At 38.5% G+C, this 22,775-nt stretch overlaps 1 protein-coding gene across 6 annotated transcripts in view; it reads right to left on the reverse strand.

Moving 5' to 3' along the window:
- LOC109540802 (breast carcinoma-amplified sequence 3 homolog) overlaps window positions 1–22,775 on the reverse strand; it is a 49,942-nt gene that overhangs the window by 10,725 nt on the left and 16,442 nt on the right. For 2 of the 6 annotated variants that reach the window (XM_048669232.1, XM_048669238.1), the window contains exons 5-15: window positions 19,941–20,198; window positions 19,632–19,820; window positions 19,269–19,491; window positions 19,051–19,216; window positions 18,791–18,990; window positions 14,873–15,150; window positions 14,703–14,814; window positions 14,533–14,644; window positions 10,429–10,633; window positions 6,899–6,953; window positions 20–2,381 (exon numbers count right to left, since the gene is read on the reverse strand). In XM_048669232.1, the coding sequence (XP_048525189.1) occupies window positions 283–2,381; window positions 6,899–6,953; window positions 10,429–10,633; window positions 14,533–14,644; window positions 14,703–14,814; window positions 14,873–15,150; window positions 18,791–18,990; window positions 19,051–19,216; window positions 19,269–19,491; window positions 19,632–19,820; window positions 19,941–20,198 (3,897 nt within the window). In that variant the 3' untranslated portion in view covers window positions 20–282. Of the gene's footprint in view, window positions 1–19; window positions 2,382–6,898; window positions 6,954–10,428; window positions 10,634–14,532; window positions 14,645–14,702; window positions 14,815–14,872; window positions 15,151–18,790; window positions 18,991–19,050; window positions 19,217–19,268; window positions 19,492–19,631; window positions 19,821–19,940; window positions 20,199–22,775 lie in introns of those variants that run through there. The other 4 variants (XM_048669246.1, XM_048669244.1, XM_048669248.1 and 1 more) reach the window with 4 other exon arrangements.

Here is a 22,775-nt window from a genome sequence, read left to right on the forward strand (position 1 = left end):
AAACCCATTATACGTAGCAATCAATTAAATTTCAATTTGTAAATTGTTTTCCTTTTATACTTTTTTTACATTTTTTTTATATTGCACACATACATAAGTAGCTGTTAAAATAACTAAATTTAGTCTTATAAATTGCATTTCGAATTATAAAACACATACGAAACATAATCGCTTTAAATTCTCAATTTAACCGACACAAATGAAAACCTATTTAAATTATCAGTTTTGCCTAAACTCCTGATGTGACTTAACAACTTATAAATAAATTATCACTATCATGGTTTACTTTTTCTTCTTTCTAATTTTCTTCTTGGCGCTCTTCGGCTCTAGAAATGTATTATCGTTCTGCAATATACGCAGTCTTTTTCCTTCGTCTGAGCTTTCCGTGGTTTCTATAGGAGAACTGCCTGATTCGTTCTTTTCATCATCCGATGACTTATCTGACAATTTTTGCAAATCAGTTACGTCCGCACTTTTTTCTCTAATCTCTAACCTCTCTTCCAATAACTCGTCTGTAGCCTCATTTTCTTCAGGAGTGTCGATATCCAATAATTTTTCTGTGCTTACACCGACATTTGCCTTTTTATAAGGCAGAGTAACAGTGTAACTGTCTATAGAAGAGTCCTTCGTGTCGTCGCTCTTGTTAGTCGTCCAGCTATCAAATTTGATAAGTTGCCTAGGTTTTACAGATACCACATTACTCCAACTTCTAGGCAGTGTAATTTGAGCTGAAACTTCCGCAACTGGCCGTTCCGGAGTACTCTCTTTCTTCCTCTCTGGACTCTCTTCTTTGCATAGACTGCCTATTTTCACCCCCAATTTCGGTTTGGGTTTCCTCAATTTTTTCGCGGGCGTTTTTGCTTTTAGCCTTTCTTCAACCTGATCGTCAATAGCAGAATGATCTTCGGATGATTGAATAGGTTCAATAAATGTTCCAATTGGTTCTATTGGTAAGCCACAATCTTCCGCATCCTCAAACTTATCAGGCTTTGTCAGATTTTCTAGAGAGAAAAAGTTCTCTTCCAGAGGAGGAAACTCCGGATTTATGAGTTTGCTGTCAAGGGCTGGAAAAGAAACATCAGTGATCTCGCCAAGTCCCTTTAATAAATTGCCTGCAACGTTACCGTCGGTATCATCTCTCGCCTTCCTTCTACATCTACTAGATACTTTGGGTAGCGTAAATGACACTTCATTATCAAGTTCCTTTTCTATTTCCATGCTGTACTCGGGAACGATAACAATTGGTTCGGTGGCAGGCAGTGCGTCGTCTATCAATGCACTGGCTATATATTCTTGGTCAATAATTGGTTTTTTATTTTTAGATCTCCGTTTAGATGTAGTTGCCGCCAACCTATCACTAGCAAATTCATCCACATTCACAGAATCTTTACAAATTTTGGACTTAAATGTATCGCAATCCTCTAGAATATTATAAAAGCTATTTAATTCCTCCTGAACTTTCGACTCGCTTTCTTTCTCAGATGTAGTGAAACTGAGACTATCAACTTGCATAGGGGTTTCCCTCTCAATGCTTCTCCTAGTGAGACGTTTGGGAGGTGTTGTCTCCCGTTCGGCGCTATTGTTAGAAGAACTAGGCGATTTTGTACTTGAACTTTCACTTTCTTTGGATAAATGTTGTTTAGCGGGCTCAGGAGGTTGGATTTGCTTAGGAAACTCCCGTTCTTGACTGGCTCTCTTTACTGGCCCATTATTTAGGGTATCTTCAACACTAGTAGTGTTAGAATGCTTGGTGCTTGCTTTCTGTAGTTCAGATATAAATCTTCGCCCAGTGACTTTGTCCGATTGTGACTCAAGTGACTCTTTTGGTAACTTCACATTGTCTGGCTTTGCAGATTTTGATTTTGTACTTCTATTCATATCACGTTGTTTAGCTGCTTCGTTTACCTTATTAGATCGTTTCGATTCCTTTTTGCTAACAATAAGAGATTCATCCACTGGTTTCTGCTCCATCAAATCTCTTACTTCGCCTTTCTGCACTATTACTTTCGTATTTTCTCTAATATCCTGAACACGCGGCTCCTCCCAATTAGTACCCGAAAGTATTTCCGCCTTATCCAATAATCGCACAGTGACATTTGTGTCTCCTTTTAAACTTTGCGTCATAAGGTTTCCTCCATCCGCCTTACTGCTTTTACAATAGGCAACGGTTTTGGGAGTCACCATTGGTCGAAACAAAGTTTCATCGCAATTTTCATATATAACGATCTCTTCGGGCACTACCACTTCACACTCCTCGTCTGAATGCACCGTTACTACTGTACCCAACGGGTTGACCACTTTGGCGATGGGCGAAGGGGCTGTCGAAGCGCGTTGAGGCAGCATGGGTGGCGCTTTCACAGACACGATCACGCACCTCCCACCTGGTGGACAGAAAAAGCCAATGGCAGGTTACTTGAATTTTTAAGTGGTGTTGATTGAAGTTTTGGCAGTACATGTTGCATGCAAGATCTAAAAAGTTGGCATGTAATTTCAAACAATTTACACAACAGCTTTTTAAACCAGGTGTTTAGTGCTAAAACAAAGAATGAAAAGCTTTTATGCGATAAGAGGTCTGTTATTGTCTTGCAAATGCAAAAAAAAAACATTTCAAAGGCACTATTTGCTTCCAATTCGTTACAATCGATTATTCTATGACGATTGACTTGCACAAGTGATCGGAAACAGTAGAATTAATTAACATTGAAAAACTGTAATATTTACTAAATAAATGCAACTTTATAAACTTGATCAACATAGAATAGGTGTCGGAAAAACTTACATAAGCAAAAACATTTTTAGTTTAAAAAGTTGAACAAGTGCTACTAATAAAACTTCCAATGTACTTTTTATCGCATAAATCAAGACTAAAGTGCCTGCCGTTGGCTTCGTCGTCTCGGTGGGATTAGCTACCAAAACCGAAATATGAATCATTAAAACTAAGCGAATGTTGGTTATATTGTTAGGAACAGGTATCACATCTTGGTGTAGCAGTTTGTGGATTAATTGGTGTTAATTTATACACACAAAAAATTGCTAAAAAACTATAAACATGCTTTTTGCCACAGTTCAATGTAACGAATTAATAGTTCAGACCATTTCGGTTCTAAAGAAGCAGTGTTTTGTATAACAAATCCAGTCAACATCTAGGTTTGTTGCTCTTTAAAAAGTGGCATGATCAAATATAATATTTTGAAGTTACTCAAATATAATGGTAACAAGTTAGATTATCCCCATCCAAAAAACATGAGAAAGTGGTAATAATATCGACAAATAAATCAGGAAACAGCCAAAAATAATACTGACTTGACTATTTTATATAAAATCCGGATTATCGGATGCGGAAACACAGCTTTTGTATATTTACATCAGTTACTAGTGCTGTTATTTTTGCACTGCTCGCGTTAAGTTTTTAGCAATAGATATACAGGGTGTCCCGTAAGCATATGATCAAAAGGGCACAGCGCCATTCTTTGAATCCAAACTAAGTTTTACTAAAAAAAATGTCTGGTTCCTCTGCTATGGATGGTCAAAGTTCTTCAACAATTTATCTTTCTTGAAATATCGGGAGAATGGTACGATGTATTTCAATGAAAGTACCTACGAATTTGTTCCCATGTAAGAGTCATGTTTTGATGAAGCAACCGAGTTCATCCGCTTTGGGCAAGCAAGGAATTCTTTAGTGTTCTGGGACAAAAACTACCAGAACTTTCTATTTAGTAGCCGGAATTCTTCAACCAAATCTTTCAGACCGGAAAACTGTCTAACGACCGGCAGAAATCGATTTCCATTGCCCCAAAACTTCCGAATGATTAGCCTAATGATTGATGATAAGTCATTGGCCGGGAACCAGTTAGATCTCGTGGCGGACTAGGGACCCTTTTATGCATGAGCACATTATTGCAGAAGAGTGGTGAATTTCGAAAAAACATTTGTGTGCTTTATTGACTTCGAAAAAGCGTTCGATTGAGTTGAACCCACAAAACTCTTACAATGACTATTATGATAAACCTGTATTATAACCAGACGGCTGCAGTCAGGCTGGAGAACAGCGTTACCATGTGTTTTGTCGCCATGTAATTCAACTTCTACTCCGAAAACATATATGTAATTCAACTTCTACTCCGAAAACATATTTTAACAGGCCTTGTAAGGTAGGACGGACAGAGCAAAGATAGCAGGCGAAATTATAAACAACATAAGGTTTGCAGGCGACATCGCCGTCATAGCAGAATTTATAAATGACTTGCAGATAAACATGAAAATGCAGAAAACCTGACCAAAAAAACCGAAGTGGATGGCAGTGGAAAAAATAAACATAGAACCAATTCCGATCACAATTAATGGACACAACATAAAGCAAGTAAGACACTTCAGATATTTGGGTAGCTGACTCAACAATGAAATAACATGTGACGGAGAGGTAGGAGTAAGAATTGAAATGGCACGCAAGGCGTTTGGTAAATGAAAACTCATCAAGTGCAATCGGGAAGATAAACAGGGCAGGTGTAAGTATTGACTCGAACTTGCTGACGTTAAGGACAAGAAGTTTGCTGATAGAAGCTCAGAAAGTGGGGCGCGACATTGTACTGGCCTGGATACCGGGGCATGCTGGAATTCAGGGCAATGTAATGGCCGATACGCTGGCAAATATCGGTAGACAACCGAATATTCCTAAAAAAACCGGTTTAGATAACAGAAATAATTTTAATAAAATAAAAGATAATATCCTCCAAACGTTTAAAAACGACTGGAAGCAGATAATTAAAAACAAGGGCTCCTCTTACAGACCCATACAGGAAACAGTCCCAAAGGTCAGTTGGTTTGCCAAAAAACTATATAAAAATAGACGATATATGACAACAATAATTCGTAGGCGTACAGGACTGATCCACAAATCTCCATTTGAGCAAAATCAAAATTATAGATAACCCGAGTTGCGAATGCGGCCAAATACACACTTTGAACCACATCTTTTTTGAATGTCCTATTAACAACAACGAAATATATCAAGAACTGATTAAAATCGAACATACAGCACCATTAAACAAAGAAAGAATTCTAAGAAACCCCAAAATGTCAGCAATTGAACTAATCAATGGCTTCCTAACGAGCAATAATATAAGATTGTAAAATCCAAGACTCCCATACCGGCACCAATCCACCGGTTCTCCCTGTAAATAAAACACTACTGATTAATAATCAAGACTTTAGAGAATCAGTGGCACAAGCCCGCTTACTGAACCTCTTACGTGACGAGCTGGCAAAATACCCCTAGTCGGTTGTGCCAAAGAAGAACAATAAGAAATGGAAAATCACTGTTAGCAACAGAAACCTTACAGCGCAAACGCGGCTATGCATTGGAGCATTCTTCTGTGCGGATGTGAGACATTGTCGCTTAAGATCGGCTTCATAAATAAAATAGAAGCCTTGGAAATCTGATCTTATCGCAGAATCCTGAAAATCTCTTGGACTGCACACATCAGCAATGAGCAAGTTCTCGGATAGCTGGACAAAGATCGGGAACTCCTAAATACTATAAAAACAAGAAAGGTCAGCTACTGTGGACATATAATATTGAGGTATATATATCGCTCTCCCCGCCTAATCCTTCAGGAAAAGATTGAGGGCAGAAGATGAATAGGCCGCAGAAAGCTATCGTGGCTGCGAAACACCATGACTTGGACTGGCTTGGGAGTGGAGCAGCTGTTCCGAGCAGCAGAGGATAGAGGAAGGTTCCGCCAGATGGCCATGGAGATAGCTCACACTTGAAGACAGGCACGGCACCGAAACAGACAGAGCTGGAATCTCCTGAAGTTGTGAGGTATTTTTGGACTCTTTGTAAAAGCTTGTAGCATTTGGAGATTTTGCGCAAAAAAATTATTTCTGTTCCCTTGCCAACTGATAATTTTAGACATTTTAACTTTTTACATTAACAGAACTCAAATTAAGTTTTTTATATAATAATATAACAAAACCGTTCAAATTGCTCATAATGCAAACTTGCTGTGTATTTGTTGCCTACGTCAGGGCAATATTTTGCTAAAAGATCACTTCTTCTTTACGTGAGATTTCTGATAAATTCAAGTCGGACAAAAACGCCTCCAAAGAGATCGGTGCCTAAAACTTTGGCAATGTCGGACAGTTAAAATAATAAAACGCTTGCAAATTAATTTATTATAAAAGAAGATCCCCGCATTACTACGATATTTGCAGTTAATGTGTGAGATTGTTAAATAACAAAGAAACAGATAAAATTTCTCGCCAAAACTACGATTGCTACAAGATTTCACAAAGAGCGCAAAAATTTCCAAAAAGGATTAGTGCATCAACTCAAAGCAAATCAGTTGATTCCAGCTATAAGATAAATAATTCTGGTAGTTTTTGTATCAAGACATTCAAGAATTCCTCACTTGCGCAAAGCGGATAAACTCGCTTACTTCATCAAAATATGTGTCTTAGATCAGAACAAAGTCACAGCGAGTTTAATTAAAATTCACATTCTCTCGATATGTCCAAAAACATTACAAGAACTTTGGCCATCAAGAGTAGAAGAGCCATAAATTTTTCTGAATAAAGGTTAGCCCATATCGTCTCCTTTTGATCCATAGAATATCGCAGTACCCTTTTGATCATGTGCTTACCGGACATCCTGTATATTTAAATACCATTCCCAAAATATATTTAATGTTAGAACATATTTCCTGTAAAATTACTGTTGGCTTGATTATAATTGAACTGTATCAATGGTGCTGCTACTACTACAAAATGATTAAAAAAAAAATTGCAAACAAGTTGTGACTGCTAAATAATAGAGTTTTTAAAAGATATTCACTCAAATGTCTAACAGAATTGCCCTATACGAGGAATTCAGCTTTAATTCTAAAATATAAAAGCTTACCAGCATCTCGAGCTCCTGGTGACTCTATCATGGCGTCTGCTAAATCTTCTTTGATCTATAAATAAGTGATATGAATTAGTTAACACCAAATCTGCTTGAGTACATGACGCTTTATCACCAGTCTCATTTTCCTTAAATTTGATTATAACTTGTGACAACTGACCAAAACACAGATAAAACATGTGTATGGCCCTCACAACTTACGTAGTAATAAAGATATTGATTTAATATCATTGCACAGGGTGTTAGTAAGTAAGTGCGACAAATTTCAAGAGGTGATTCTTCAAGAAGAAATAATGACAGTTTGCTTAAACGTATGCCCGCAAATGATTCGTTCTCCGAGACAAAGGTTGTTAAAGATTCTCTTATGAACTGACGATGCATTTATTGCTCTGAAACCAGTCGACAGTCGAGATACGGAAATGGAATTTGGTGGGTTTTAAGAGGTAGTCATTGTGCATTTCTTGACATACAATGTCCATCATTGGCGCGCATACGGAAAAAGATCTCAACTTTTTAAAATAAAAAAAATTGTAGGTTACTGTCGTTCAAATGTCAAATCGTCGTTCAATTTGCTACAAAAAAATCTATCTTGCGTTGTTTCGCATGGGCCGCGTTTTGATGCAAAAAAAATAAAACACTTTATTGTGTATTGATAATTTCATACTTAAATCCCAGTAATACAAAATCCAGGATCTGAGGAACTATCAGATATGACCGAAGAGGAAGTTGAATTAGCCGTAAAAGGAATGAAGCGAAATGATGTCCAAAACAAGGAGGTAAACGCGCTATAAAAGCCTTAAAGACTTGCATGCCTCTTCGAAAGGAATATACCGAAACAATGGAATGACGCCGTTATGACAATATTGCATAAAAAGGGAAGCATAACAGAAATTGGAAACTATTCACGTATCAGCTTGTTATCTCACGTATAAAAACTCATCACGGGAATACTAATATACTGGGACCTAAGCTAGATTTTCACCATTCACTGGAGCAAGCCGGATTTAAAATTTAGAAGTGGCTTTGGAAGGAATGACCACCTACAAGTAATAAAGTCTCTGATAGAGAAATATATAGAATACAACAAACCATTGATACTGATATTTCTGGAGTTTGAGAAGGTATTTGACCCAGTCCAGCATACCTCCATATTGAGAGCGCTTACAGAGTGCAGTATTGATAATAGATGCACACATACACATAGACACGATCCTTCTTCGGAATATATATACTACTATAACGAAACAGCTATAGTAAGAATGTATTATGGCGACACAAACAAATTCATCTTGGAGAAAGACAAGGAGACACTATTTCTCCAAAAATATTATCCGCCCTGCTGCAGAGCGCCATAAAGAACACAGATGAGTAAGTGTTGGAGTCAACATAAATGGAGAGTATCTGAACAGCTAGAGGCAGATGACGTTACCATCTACCCGGTCTGCAATAAGGACTGCAGACCGGGTAGATCATGCATGTCAACTTCTTCAAGACCTTCGGAGATCTTGTGCACGAGTTGGGATAAAAATGAACTTCTTGTAGTGGCCAAAAACATTTTAACGTATGACACGCAAATAGAACAAGTGTATGCCTATAAATATTTGGGCCACAAGATTAAACTGGGAAGACAACCAGACCGCAGAATTAAACAGGAGAATAGGACTGACATGGGTAGCTTACGGAAAACTGAAGGCTGTCTTTAAATCAGACATTATCATGTGTCTCAAGAGTCTTTGATCAGTATGCTCCCGGTTCTAACATATGGAGTAGAAACACTAACCCTTACCAGGAAGGTAACAAACAAAATACAAGTGATACAAAGAGCAACGGAGAGATGAATGTTGAATTTATCCCTCAGAGACAGAGTTCCAAACAATATAACCAAGGAAAATGGCGGTGTTACAGACGCAGTTCAAGGGATTACAACGCCAGAATGGAACTGGGAGGGCCATGTTGCTAGAGTCAGATATGGAAGATAGACAAAGAAAATCCTAGAATGGAGATCCAGACACGAGGCATATAGGATGCCCCCATCGAGATGGTCGGACGACATCAAGCGCATCCAGCACAACTGGATTCAAAGTTCAAGACCGGAAGCAATGGAATGACTTACGGGAGGCCTATGACCAACATTGGAGACAAAACGGCTGTTGATGATGATGATGAGTTTTATAATGACTGTATGAGTTTAGTTGTATCCAGTACGCAGAGTCCATCATCACATATTTGCTCGTTTTCAACAACGGTTGTGCGAAAATGGCACATTTAAGAAAGATACTGTTGACCGCTGGCGCCCTTGCGAACTACAAACTAAATTGCTCTATTAATTACGGAGTTACCTAAAACAACTACTCGAAAAATTGCCAATATTTTAAATGTAAGCAACTTCATTGTATTTAGAATGCTTCAAAAACAGTAATTGTATTGGTTTCATATTGAATTGGTGGAAAAAGCTTTACTTCCCAGAGATTTTTTTTGCGGTCATTTTTGTCAATGTATTCTTCATCAAATCCCTCAAATTCGTAGTATTTTAAATGATTGTCTCACTGACGAGACTACTTTTGGACGACAGTGTATATAAAATATCCATAACAGCAACTTATGTGCTGAGGAAAATCAACATGGGATCTTTGAAGCTCATTTTCAGTATGTTTACCATAAATGTATGGCTTGGGGTAATTGATGATCATTTAGTTGATCCATATTTCCTTCCACAACGACTAACAGGCCTTATACTTATATCCGGCTGTGACAATAAGAAATACACTAGGAATATTTGCGCGAATACGACAATCAATGAGGCGAAGAGTATCAGGTGTAACGTTTGAGAGAGGTAATTTTGAACAATTGATGTAGCTTTGCATCTATTAACAATTTTATTAGTGTTATTTTCCATTACTGTTCTGGTTTACTGTTATTGTATTAGATAATTCTTGATAATGTATTAAAGAAATGAAAAATACGCGTTAATGTGTTTTTTTTGCATCAAAATGGCGTCGCATCCAAAAAAAATTCAAGAGATTTTTTCTAATTTGAAATACTTCAGTTGTAAACTATAAAAAAAATTGAGATCATTTGCGGACATACGTTTAAGCAAACTGTCATTATTTTTCCATGCAGAATGAGCCCATGAAATTAGTCGCACTTATTTACTAACATCCTGTGTATGACATACTAAACAAACATATTATACAATCTTAAAAAAGTAATTGTCCAAATTTTTGGAGATGTGTGACTTCTCTTACCATTTCATTGAGTCCCTTGTAAATAACACAACTTGTAAAATACATGTGAAATTAAATAAAAATATGAGATCGATGCTGAAGCGTAACGCACTGGTAATTTTCCTATGTCTGCTAGCAAAATCTCTATGATCAAAAATTAATCCAAAGTCTGCTGTTTACTTAAATTCAGAAAAAGGTACGTTATCAAATACATATGTTATTCGTGATGTTTCTATCTCTACGAATAAAGTATCTACTAATCGACTTGATTGAATCAATTGAATTGAGAAAAAAAGACGTTACCGAATACAGGACTTTTCGCACCTGATGCTCCCCTGCAGTCCCCATTTCCTCACAATTTTTTCTGTAGATATCTAGCAAAGATTGTTCACTACTGCTGGCTGAACTTGACTCTATGAGAACAGCATTTGCTTTGGTGATAGGCATGTTTACTGGCTTAGAACGGTTGAGATCCAGGGGTTGTGCATCAGCCAATGACAGCGGGGTGCTAAATAAAAAAGATTAAATTTAATTGTAGTTGTATTGGTGATCAATATGTACAATCTGCTGATATCTGACGCTAAAAAGTGTGAGAAAGTATTTGTTTCCCGAATAAAGCAAATTATTCAAAATTACATTTTTATATAAAATTATTGCATGCAAAAAACACCAGAATTTCTTCACCAAACCTACCACCAAACTGCACCACTTTCATGCAGCTGATGGATCAAAATGTCAAAATGGTGTTTGGGGCGAGTATTGCTATTGGTTGTGTATTATCAATTTGTATTGTTTTTGGAAATTTTTTATTTAATTAAGCAGTTAACGTAGAGTATAGATCAAACGGTTAGCAGACGGTAGTTTGTGGTTGTCAAACCACGTTTTCTTGTTCTTTATTAAGCTCACCATTTTCCTTTTTTTTATATCATCATTCAAGTCAGTTTATGTACTAACACGGTAAAAGAATTGAGTAAGTAGTTCGGCAGCATTCCATCGCTGAGTGTTCTAGCTTTGCTGCGAAAGCTAGTGGCGCTCAAACGAACTCACCCTTCGGGCTTGGCACACGACCGCCCGAAATACCCGCTCAAGGAAAACCCTTTTTTTTTCTCTCTCTCTCTCTCTATTAAATTGTCATTTAAATCATTGCCTTAATTAAATAGTTTTCATTAAAGGTTGATTTTATTCTTTTGTTCTGTCCGAAATTTGTTGTGTTGCAGAGGATTGGAGACAAGTGATGAACATTTTAATTCTTGGTTTGTAGGGATCGAAGAAACAGAGCAAATTATTACAGATGAAGAAATATGTAAAGCAGTACAAGAAGAAGAAACCCTTGTAGAACCATTGGAGGCACCAACTACTACAACTGTAAAAGTTAAACCAAATAAAGTATTTAATTGTTTCAATACCTGCATAACATGGGCAGAAGAAAACTGCATATCTGCCAAAGAAATTATAATTTTTTGAAACATGCGAGAAAAGCTTTTTAAGCAAGGACAAAAGCAGACCTCAATTAAGGCTTACATATTTTAAATCTATGTATGTAATTACATGTTAATTTCGAGATATGTTACAGTTAAAATAAAACATGTCGAACAAGAACAGAAATATGTACATACATTCATTATATGTATTCTCTCTAGAAAATGCTTTATTTTATTTATTACGATTTTTTCTCTATAATCCAGTGATACAATTACAATAATCCGGCACCTTCTGGTTTTTAATACTGCCGGATTAGTAAGATTGTACCTACTATATGTATTTAATTTTGCCGGTATGCATAGTCGATCTTTTACGATGCGCCTGCCTCCCGCCGTTCGCTGGAGGCAGTTTTGGTTACAAAGCCGATCGGTTAAGCATCTGACGCACGCCCATTTTAAAGTTGGTGGGCGATGCGGAAAGGATTTGTCATCGCCAAAGCTATTTTGTGACGAAAGTTATTAGCTTCTCGTGTTTTTTATACTGTTTTTGTTATCAATATATAGATAACAATATCAATGTATTGTACAGCGTTAATTGGGATAATTCGGAGTTAGAATTAGATTTAAACATACCACTAAGGTTAGTAAAGAAAACATTACGACTACTACAGCATCGGCAATTCCATCTAACGACGCACAACTCTGCATCAAAAACCCGTCGCCTTGACGTCGACGGCGACACGCTCGGGTACCCGCCAAAAAATTTCTGGCAAAATGCCGAACATCGACTATGCATACCGGCGTAGAGTTATGTACATTTTTCCAAAACACTACCCTTATCTTCCACGTTTTGATCTTTTTTGTATTTCGAATGTTGTATACGAACATAACTGTATAACTGGTCATAAGTGAGTCATAGAAACAGCGTTACGTTAAGCAAATATTTGATGTAATTTATTTTACATTTGCAAAATGGTTTGCGCTACTTACTTTAATAAAATTCTTTCAACTGTAATAATCTTACATGAAAGCAACATATTATGTAAGTATAGTGCACTATTAACCAAAATAATGAAGAAAATCGAAAATATTTAAAAAATCATGATTCAGATACACTTTTTAGTTTTTCGCAATTTTAAGCGGTCTGAAAAAAAATAAACCACCAAGTCACATAAGCAATTTTAAACTATACATTACAACGATAAAAATGACAACTTATAAACATTGGAAATACAAAGAAATAGCAAGACAATTGTTGGTGGAAGACAATGGTAATTTTTTCGAAAAATGTACGTAACACTAAAGAGGCATACTTTAACAAATTTTCATGTAAATTAAATCATTTTTGGTTTTTTGACGATTAATTTGAGGATTTGTGAAACCGTGTAAAACACAAAAATTTTGGATTCTGTTATTATCTACAACTCTTGCATTGAACGTTTTCCGCTAGGAGATCATATTTCACCGCAAATCGAAAAAAATACCGTTTTCAACTCCAAAGCTACATCCCCATTTCACCATTTCCAATGTATTAGTGTTTAAATTTTATTTTCTTTAAAATTGGAACCACAACAACATTTTCGATCTGGTCTTTGCCTGTTATTTTTTTATTATATCAAATTCGGCACCGCTGATAGCTGTGAATAAGAATTTATCGTAGCATTCGTGCAATCGTCTTTTTCCCTGTTTAGCGGTTACTTTTGTTGCCTTACGGACAAAGCAAGAGATGCTGAAGTCAAGATGAGAAAAACGTCATTGAAAGGCGTGAATCGAGTACACAGCTGCCAATTTTCTAAGTTGGATATGTGCAAGGATCTCAGTTTCAGTGAAAAAAAAAGTATTTTTCTGAACTCCGTTAATGCCCAGAGGAATGACAAGCTATAAATCACATTGTGTATTTTAAAAAAATCGGTAAAAGTTAAATATTCTAGTAAAATGCAAGTAAGCAATTCGTAAGTAGTAATACTAAGCAAATAAATCAATTTTGAGCTTGTGCTTTGTGCTCTTTACTTAAAATTCAAAGTTCCTACTTCTGTTTGGAAATAGAATAGTTCCTGGATGGAAAATAGCGCTAGAAAGGCAATCAGGCCCCACAATAAGGCTAACGGTTAATGCTTGGGTTAAGTATACAGTTACCATATACGTTTAAAAAAGCGAAAAATTTAAGTTGTATGAATTTGCTAAGTATTCTAAGAAGCAGACGGAAATTTAAAAACATCCACGTAAGTACGGATACTGATAGAAGGTTTTTTTGCAATAAACTTAACGTTACAAAAACAACCAACCCACAAATTGCACCAAACATAAAACAATAATCATTAAATTAAGTTTTTTTTTTTATTTTCTAGGAGTCATTGTAGATTGTCAATTTTTTTGTAGTTCACTTTGTAAACATCTCGCAATAGGACGAAGTTGCATGGACCAAAATCAGTGATTTAAAGAGTCAGAAACAGGTTGCCAAACGTTTTTTTACTATTTTTACTGGTCAACTTCCGTTTGGTGGAGTGGCTAAGATAACAGAGGCAGAAGTAATCAAGCGAATATAAGAACTAAAAACCCTACCAAAACTTTCAAAATGGGCCTAAGAATAAATCAACTACAACCAAAATATAGATTTGGCAATGCGCCAACATTTTCGAACTACGGTGCATATACATAGGTTTATAAACATCATAGACGTCCTTTGATTTTTTATGGAATAGTGAATTTCAATGCGTGAAAAGTGCATTAAAAACTTTTTTTCTCAAGCAAAAAGACTACACAAAGAAATGTTGCTAGCAAAGGGATCATCTACAGTTACATTTTTAACTTCAAACGCGAGAAGGATGACTTCTGGAAAATTACCGGGTGCTTAATTCCTAACAGAAAAAATATTGTAAAATCTCTGTTGGTGACAATGTCTTATTTCTTGCGGACCCTCTCTTATAATAGCGGATAATATCACGCTTTAAGAATCCTAATTTTTGTAGTTATGCGTGTATCTTACCCACTAGTTGTAGCGTAAGTCTTAAATGTAAACTGGGGTCCCATCCATAACCTCCTATGAGGTCCAGCATGTGTTGTAATTTCTACTTGAGACAACCAATCATCATCATTGCCTGCAAACAACCGTTAAATAATACTGATTCGGAAACATAACTGAACTGTATGCTTTACCATTTTCAAACTTCTTGATGGTTATTGGAACGGCTGCAAAAACGTATATTAAACTCTGATGAGGCAAAGGCAATGGTCTATCTATTGAAAGTGGTTGCCTTTGTAAACGCCACTGCAAAAAACGGTAATTCAGGTTCAAGATAAAACCAATCTGGAATGTCAGCTCTTACTTGGGCCTTGGCAGTGACCGTTAGCTCGACCGGAGAATCATCACAGACCTTTTCTTTGGGTATATGACTAGCATGATGGGGCTCCAAGTCATACTGCACTAGGTTCCCGTGACAGTTCATAATAAACAGGGATTCCACCGGTTTAACGTTTTTATTCAGGGCTGTGTCCCTGGATAGGTGCGTCGCGCTAGAGTCGATCCAAGCTCGAGCTTGAGCGAAACAGGTGGAAACGCGCAGGGCTATATTGTCTTCTGATGAGGAGGTCAGTCGTTGGCGGCCTAAGACGTACAAGACTTATTGTTGCCTATTAGAACGGGTGTGATGACATGGATGAAAAATGGCAATTGCGCTACGCCCATGCAATTCTATTTACTCTTCCAAAGATTTGCTCTGGCGTTTCTTGAAATTAAGAAACCAATCGTCGCTCTGCTAAATAATGATAAAAAAACTAAACAACCGGCAGGCCCCATGCTTTCTAAAAGACTAAACATTTTTTTATGTCATAAGAGAAAGTGGGGTAAATTCATACAAGGGGCAAATAGGTTTAGTCACTTATCCTACACATTGCCGATTTAATATCGGTGTCCTTAAGTGTAAATTAAGTGTTCACTCATTCATCAAAGTAAAAGATCAGTGCGGCCGCCGTTCATAGAGGACGTATAGGCTTTCTGAACAGCGTAACTAAATTTAAAAAATACTTTGACAACCTACTATCGGTTGTAATTTTCGATGCAATTGACGTGCCGCTCAATTTACCGATAAACGTCGTTTTTTCATCACAACACTGTGCCTGGTGTGATTTTCGGGAGTGCGGTCTGAGAGAGAAATCGATCATGGGCAGTTCCGAAGGAAGTTCACCCCTACCCGGTACGACGGTACGGTTTTAGGACGCGCGTGTAATTTGTCGGATTTTTCGGGCATCTTAGCTTCTAATGGCCGCAAAATTAGACGAATACCAAAAGCGATAGAGCGCAACTCTTTATAGTTTTAGTTTGATTTACTTGGCAAAGAACAGACTGTAAACCGAGTGAAATAAACAATTTCATGGGGCTACTACCCTAAAATAGTAAATTATTCTATTCGCTCTTGCGATAAACTTCCAGTCCAATATGGAGAGGCAGGTTCGTAATTCCATCTCTAAGAGCAGAGATGCCCAGGAAAAAAGGTGCGTTCCTACCTAAAACCATCAACAGTTGAAACTCGCATTGTAAATATGTAGTTACTACTGAAAAAAATAATTATTTTAAACAATTGCGTCTCTGATTTTTCCAAACTCTACTATGGCTTATAAAAAAATCTATTAGTAATAATTACACGATATTTATTCAAACCATTTTCGATAACATGATATGCTGGTGCATTTTACATCATCCGACTTTATCCTTAAATAAATAAGAATGATAAAAAATGGAGAGGTAGCCGGGCTACCAAAAGAGAGGTAAAGAGAGGCGAAGCGATAAAAAGACAAGAACAAGAAAGAAAAATAGATAAAAACTAAATTAAAGGTGCGCTTTCACATCTGTGACAAATGTTAGCAAGAAATTCGAAGAATAATTAAAAGAAGAAATGCTTAATTATAAAGAATAAAAAGTTTAAGTTTTGAGGAACAAAGATAGCATTAGTATTATATTTTCCAAGTGCATAATATGCACTATCGCCTGCGGAGCAATCTATCTTAGCCAAGGGAGGAAACTTTGTGCCCCGGGATCACCAACTTACGATATAGCAAAATATCTATCCCCTCTTCTGCCAGAGCCTTCAGCCACACTTGGGGTCTACAGAAACATACGTCAAGGATTCCGAACATTTCATTAAGAAGATCCAAGACCTCAGACTAGAACCTACGGACATGCTGGTCAGCTAGTGGCTGAGCTATTTGAAGAGAGTACAACAAATCTGTTCAAGGCTTGTCTAAAGAGCAGCTACTTCCTGTGAATGGTTACTACGAACAAAAGGAAGGAGTAGGCATGGGAAGCCCACTCAGCCCGGTGGTGGCAAATCTATTCATGAAGAAGTTTGAGGAAACAGCGTTGAGCACCGCACCCCTTAAACCAACGATCTGGTACCGATATGTCGATTACACGTTCGTGCTATGGAGGCATGGACGCGAAAACCTGGACATCTTCCTCGACCATCTAAACAACCCTGGAAGTTGAACAAAACTACCAACTGGCCCTCCTGGATGTTTTGGTGTCCAGGCAGGGGAATCGTTTGGACCACAAGGTATATCGAAAAGCCACCCACACAGACAGATATCTTCACAAGCTATCTAACCACCATCCGAGACAGAAGCAGGGAATCATTAAGATTCTTACGGATTGAGCCAGAAAAATATGTGGACACTTGGAAAAAGATTTTCTTCAGAACGGATATTCCCAGTTGGACATCAAAAAAGCTGTAGGAGTAAGCTGTGCTGAAAAAAGTGAATCCACTCTGAAAGCTTTCCTGCCCTTTATTCCCAGGGTTTTGGACAGAATTGGGAGGCTCCTGAGGAAACACAACATAAGAACAGTCTACAAGCCCACAACAAAGATCCGAGAATGTCTAGGGTCAGTTAAAGACAGAAGACCCCCCTCGCAACTGCAGGAATTTACCGCATTCCATGCTCCTGTGGAAGCGTCTACATAGGAACTACTAAGAGATCGGTTGCGACAAGAATAGAAGAACACCGACGGAGGCTTTTTAAATTGGGACATGTGAAAAAGTCGGCAGTTGCGAAACATGCCCTCAGCGACGGAACACACAACATCTATTTCGGAGAGGCACAGGTCGTGGCCACAACAATGGCCACAACAACAGGCTATCGCCCCAACCAATGGCGTTAAACAGGATATGGCTTCCAGCACTCACCAACGCAAAAACAACAAGAAAAAGCAACAGCTGAGGACACGAGAAAGAATCCAGTACACTGGAGGATAGCAACAGCCAACAGAATGCGCAGGTTCCGATGACACAGGCCACGTTATCACAAACCACGTTATCGCAATCGGTGCATAAATACGGACTGCGCCCGAGGAATCGCATCGGAACAGTGTAAGCGTTCAAGCAAACCTCTTAAGTAAGTAAAAATGAATTAATTTACACAAACATTTGTAAAAGTATGTTATTTTTTGTGTTGATTAAGCATTATTTTTTGCAGTTCAAGAGTCGACTAGTTTTCGAGTTATGAAATTTTTTCGAAAAAACTACCTTTACCTTCCACGAACAATTGTATTGATCTTTTTTTGAATTTGAAAGTGTATGTGAGATTTTTTCTAAACTTTGAAACCGCAACAACATTGTTCACCTGGTCTTTGCCTGTAATTTATTTTTTATGCCTGTAACTTATTTGCACTTGCATACACTCAAAAAATAGCCTACAAATATCAGAATAAGAAAAAACTACAGAAAATTATTTCAAGATTTGCGAATTCTGTCAGACGGGTGAAATAGCCATAATAAGAGATTGCTTGTTGTCTGTGATACCTTATTGGTTTTCTTGTAAAATTTTGACAATTTGTCTTTCAGGAAAAGTCCTATACGAAGTTTGAATCAATGACTAGTTTGTAAATTTCAGTTTTTTTGCCGAAGAAATTTGGTCAAAACCTCTAGTTGTAGATATTATTATCGAATCCTTGATTGACGTCGCAAAAAGGTGTTTATATTGTAAAAGAGGTGATGTTTCTGCTAAACAATAGAAGTATAAAAAACATTACCACCGCGCGACTGTGAAATTCCAATCGTTGACTAAATTACAATATTGAAAGTAAGCAACTCTATTGACGATCATAGCAGTTAAAGCTATTATTCTGAAATGAGTGATGGGTCTGTAGTATAGCTTGTATGATCGTGCTGTGTTCAAAGCATATCGTGTGCATTAGTAGTGATATTTAATGCAAATAAATAAAAATTTTAGAGTGGTTAAATAAGATGGCTTACCCTGTCTAGGAATGGAGGCGCCTACGTTCTGCATATACACAGGTTGCCTTAATTGGGCGAGTGGATTGACCACGGTAGGGTGAGGGTAGGGTGCAAACCGTGGGTTTGCATAAGGGTAACTAGAGCTTACTGGAGAATCAAACATGGAAACCGGACTGTTAGAACGACCCTCTGAGGTTAACCCAGCCGACCTGTGAAACCTGAAAATTACGCCCATTATTTCAGATTGATTGTTCATCATTTCCCATGTATAATTGTACCTAGACATCCTATTAACGACATGTGGTGTAGTATGAGTTCTAACTCCGATATTACCACCATAAGGAGAAATCGGAAATACATGGGTAGTTCCTCTTAGAGTTGAAACTGTGACCCATCTCGAGTCAAAAGAGAAAGACATATCTTGCACTCTAGCCGAAGTGTCACCTAAAAATTATCCATAAAAATTTCCTCTTGACGTGATCTTTAAAATACATACCTCTATGTAAAGTGTACAAATGATGGACTGCCGTCAAAGCAGACCCAATTGGATGAGGGTAAATTTTAAATAAGTTAAAATCATGCCCTCTTTTATCGGCAGTAAGTAAAAGCAGTCCACACGGTCCGAATTGCAGCCATACTATAGCTTCAGAGTGCGCCACAAAATGAGCAACTATGGATTCGGGATGATGAGAACCATCTGCGTTTTGGGAAGATGTATTCTGAAATATCGGAAACGTTTCTATATATTCAACTTAATTAATATCGTCCCAAATTCGTTCTCCAAATATATTTTTTAACTTTCTATTTTATTTTTCACCCCAAAATCTCCCCCGATTATTAATGAATAATAAAGTCTTACCTCTACATCGAGGATAGTAACAATGCCTTTTTGCGGAACATCAGCAGAACATCCCGCCTGAGGACTGTTTGGAGATGTACCTAATTTGCTAACTTGATTTCCGGTTAAGCTTAATGCTACAGCATCTCCAAGTTCCCTTAAGCCCCTCCCTAGCGATTTGGCAGCATGTAGTACCGTAGCTGTGTAACTCTACCATAAAGCAAAACAATGTTTTAATAATCTTTTAATTGTACACACTTTCCTGACTGTGTTTCAATTTTGATAATCTTTTAAATAATATGACAGAATCGAACTATATTCAGTACCTACCTGCACTCCTTCGCCCTCATTTCCGCCACTGCTTCTTCGAGAAGTCACCAGTTTCTTCTCGGCAAACGCCAACCATCTAGGCCCTAAAGCAATTGGATTTGCCTGGATGCCGGGACTGAGATAACAAGACGTTATGGTCAGCTTGTCTTCCAGAGTGAAGGCATCAAATACAGCGATTTTCTCCGAAAATGTTACCACCACAGAACGTCGGTTTGCAACGACGTCTAGGATTGGACTTTTGAATTTTATTTGCTTAACCTGCAACAATTGCATATTGGACATGTAACTAAATTCCTTTAAATAGCTTTGAATATATTTGTCATACATCATGATGTCTGGATCATGAGAACTTAATCAAAAAACACTTTTTAAAGATTTGCATATGTTCTCAACTAAATCGCATCATTCTCCTCATCTGTAGGGTTATCATGTATTTCGGTGCCAATATTGCTTGCCGTTTTTTCGACTGAGAAAAGTTTCTTCGACGGTTTTGGATACGTCATGCAGAATCGTTCAACTGTGATTTCAGTTATACAAATGTTAGGTCTTAGAGCAGGGTTTCCCAAATTTGTTTTATAAGGAACACTTTGCAAACCCAGAAATTTTAACGGAACACTTAGTTTACTTTTAAATTTATTTCTATTGTTTATGATTATTAAAACACATAATTCAATTCATTAAGACGGATCTAACACGATGACGACGGCAAAGAAAACGGCATATGAGAAGTGGAACTACTGATATGGAGACAAACCTAAATCAGCACAAATCCGGAGAGTGGTCGGGGTTGTATGACAGTCGGGCGAAACGGTATCCTTGAAAAAAAGTTGATAGAGGAAGTTGCTCCCTAGGGAGCTTAAATGATCGACTGATATGACCCAGTAGAAAAGCCTTCTCCCCGTTGTTGGCAGGTTTCACTCCATAATCCGAACCGATAAAGTCCCGAAGGTTTCGTTGGGCTGGACATGTACAAAGACAGTCAGATGAACGTTTAGTAAAATTAGTGTGGGAAATGAACCCACAAACAAGAAGTTAGTTTCTTTTGTGAAGCAAAAGAACACACAAAAGAAAAAAAAGAAAAGGCCGGTATGTTTAGTCGCATGCATTTGTATTGCTATCTATATATTTAAAACAAAACTAGTATTAAAAACAAAAGAAGTTGAGTACTTTCGCTCACAAAATAGCTTCCACCGCATCTGGTATGGAAAATACTTTAGAAAAATTTACTAAAGCCAATTTCAGAAAACGATTTCGTTTCTCAAAGAAAATTGTGCAAAAGGTTTGTTGCACAGGGCGCTGCGGTAGGTCGCATCATAAACGCCCAACAAGCTCCGCCCTAAATTTTGGCACTAATGAGAGCAGACTCCGCGGGTATTTAAGACCCTGCATCAGAAACTTCGGGATCATCAGTACAGTCGATTGTGCTGTTAAGTTTGTGTGCAAGCCAAGCCGCTGCAAGAGCTAAACAAGTGCGATTGTGTTCAGTGCTTACATAACCCGTTTACTCTGTTTTAGGAGCATCGAGCAACCTGTTGAGTATTTTTTAATACCGTTTTCATTCGGTAATGGCGCCGAATACAGCGCTGGAGAAGAGGCTCCTGCAGGAGAATGAACGGCAAAGGAGGCAGATTGCTGAGCTTCTGGCTGAAGTCCAGAAGCTCACGCAGCTTCTTACGGCGCACCTCAAGCCTGCGGGAGTAGCTCCTGCAGCGACTGCCGCACTAAAAGCTCCGGCCAGCTTTAGTGCGGCAGTAAAAGTGGCCCCAAAACAGCAGCTGCCAAAAAGCCTGTGATCCCCACTGCAGGGCCAACCGGCTTGGCTCCGTCGACTGCGGACCTGTCAACTGCTCCGCAGGAAAACAGGAAACGCAGGCGAGAGGAGCAGGACGACGTGGCAACGCTGGAGGAGGCAACAGGGATGGAGACAGACTTTCCAGTGGCCAGCAGAAGGGCGGAAAAAATTCCGCCAATAAACGTTGAAGGCCAGAGCTGGAAGCAGCTCAGTAAGGCCCTCAATGAAACCAGCATTGTCGTGGATAAAGCCACGACAACAAAAAAGGGCATCAGCCTGTTAATGAAGTCTTCTTCGGATTTCAGGGCCACAACGAAGCTCCTGGAAAGCCTCCAGTGGCCGTACTAAACGTACACACTGCCGGAGGACAAGAAGTTAAACGTGGTGATTAGGGGGCTGTCTAATGACTACGAAGCTGCGGAAGTAGAAGCGGAACTGCGGGAGCAAGGCATCCAGGATGCGGAAGCTTTCCAGATGGTTAGCCGACGCACGAAGCAGCGATTGGCGCTGGGTTTGGTAAAGACTACCAACAAGGATATCTGGAAAATACCCAGATTGTTCAGCATGGTGGTGAAAATAGAGGCCAAACATAAGTCGCAGGAACCAGGGCAGTGTTATAGGTGCCCGCAATTGCACCTACCAGGCACGCTGTGTGAAATGTGGTGAAAACCACAGAAGCAGTGAGTGCACACTGCCCACGCCTGCAGAAGGTAAAGAGCGCAACAGTAAGTGTGCGCTCTGTGGTACTGCGGGACATCCAGCCAGCTGGCGGGGTTGCCCAAAGAACCCAAAAAAGACAATCCCGGTAGTCCGAAAGGAAACCAGGAAGCAGCCCAAGCCGGTAGAAGCCCACCAGATGGACACCTTGGACCAGCAGGAACTGGCAGGCATTTTGCGGGCAATACTGGACAAGCTGCTTGGCTAAAAAGCCATCGAGCCTCGTGGAATGTCAACGGGCTGCTATGTCGACGTCCGGAACTGGACGTATTCCTGCAGAGCAGACAACCTGAAGTGGTGGCACTCCAGGAAACTCTGTTATGCTC

Source organism: Dendroctonus ponderosae, unplaced genomic scaffold (genome assembly GCF_020466585.1).
Source record: "Dendroctonus ponderosae isolate FM_Combo_2020 unplaced genomic scaffold, Dpon_F_20191213v2 Dpon_F_20191213_1, whole genome shotgun sequence".
In the NCBI taxonomy this organism is placed as follows: domain Eukaryota; kingdom Metazoa; phylum Arthropoda; class Insecta; order Coleoptera; family Curculionidae; genus Dendroctonus; species Dendroctonus ponderosae.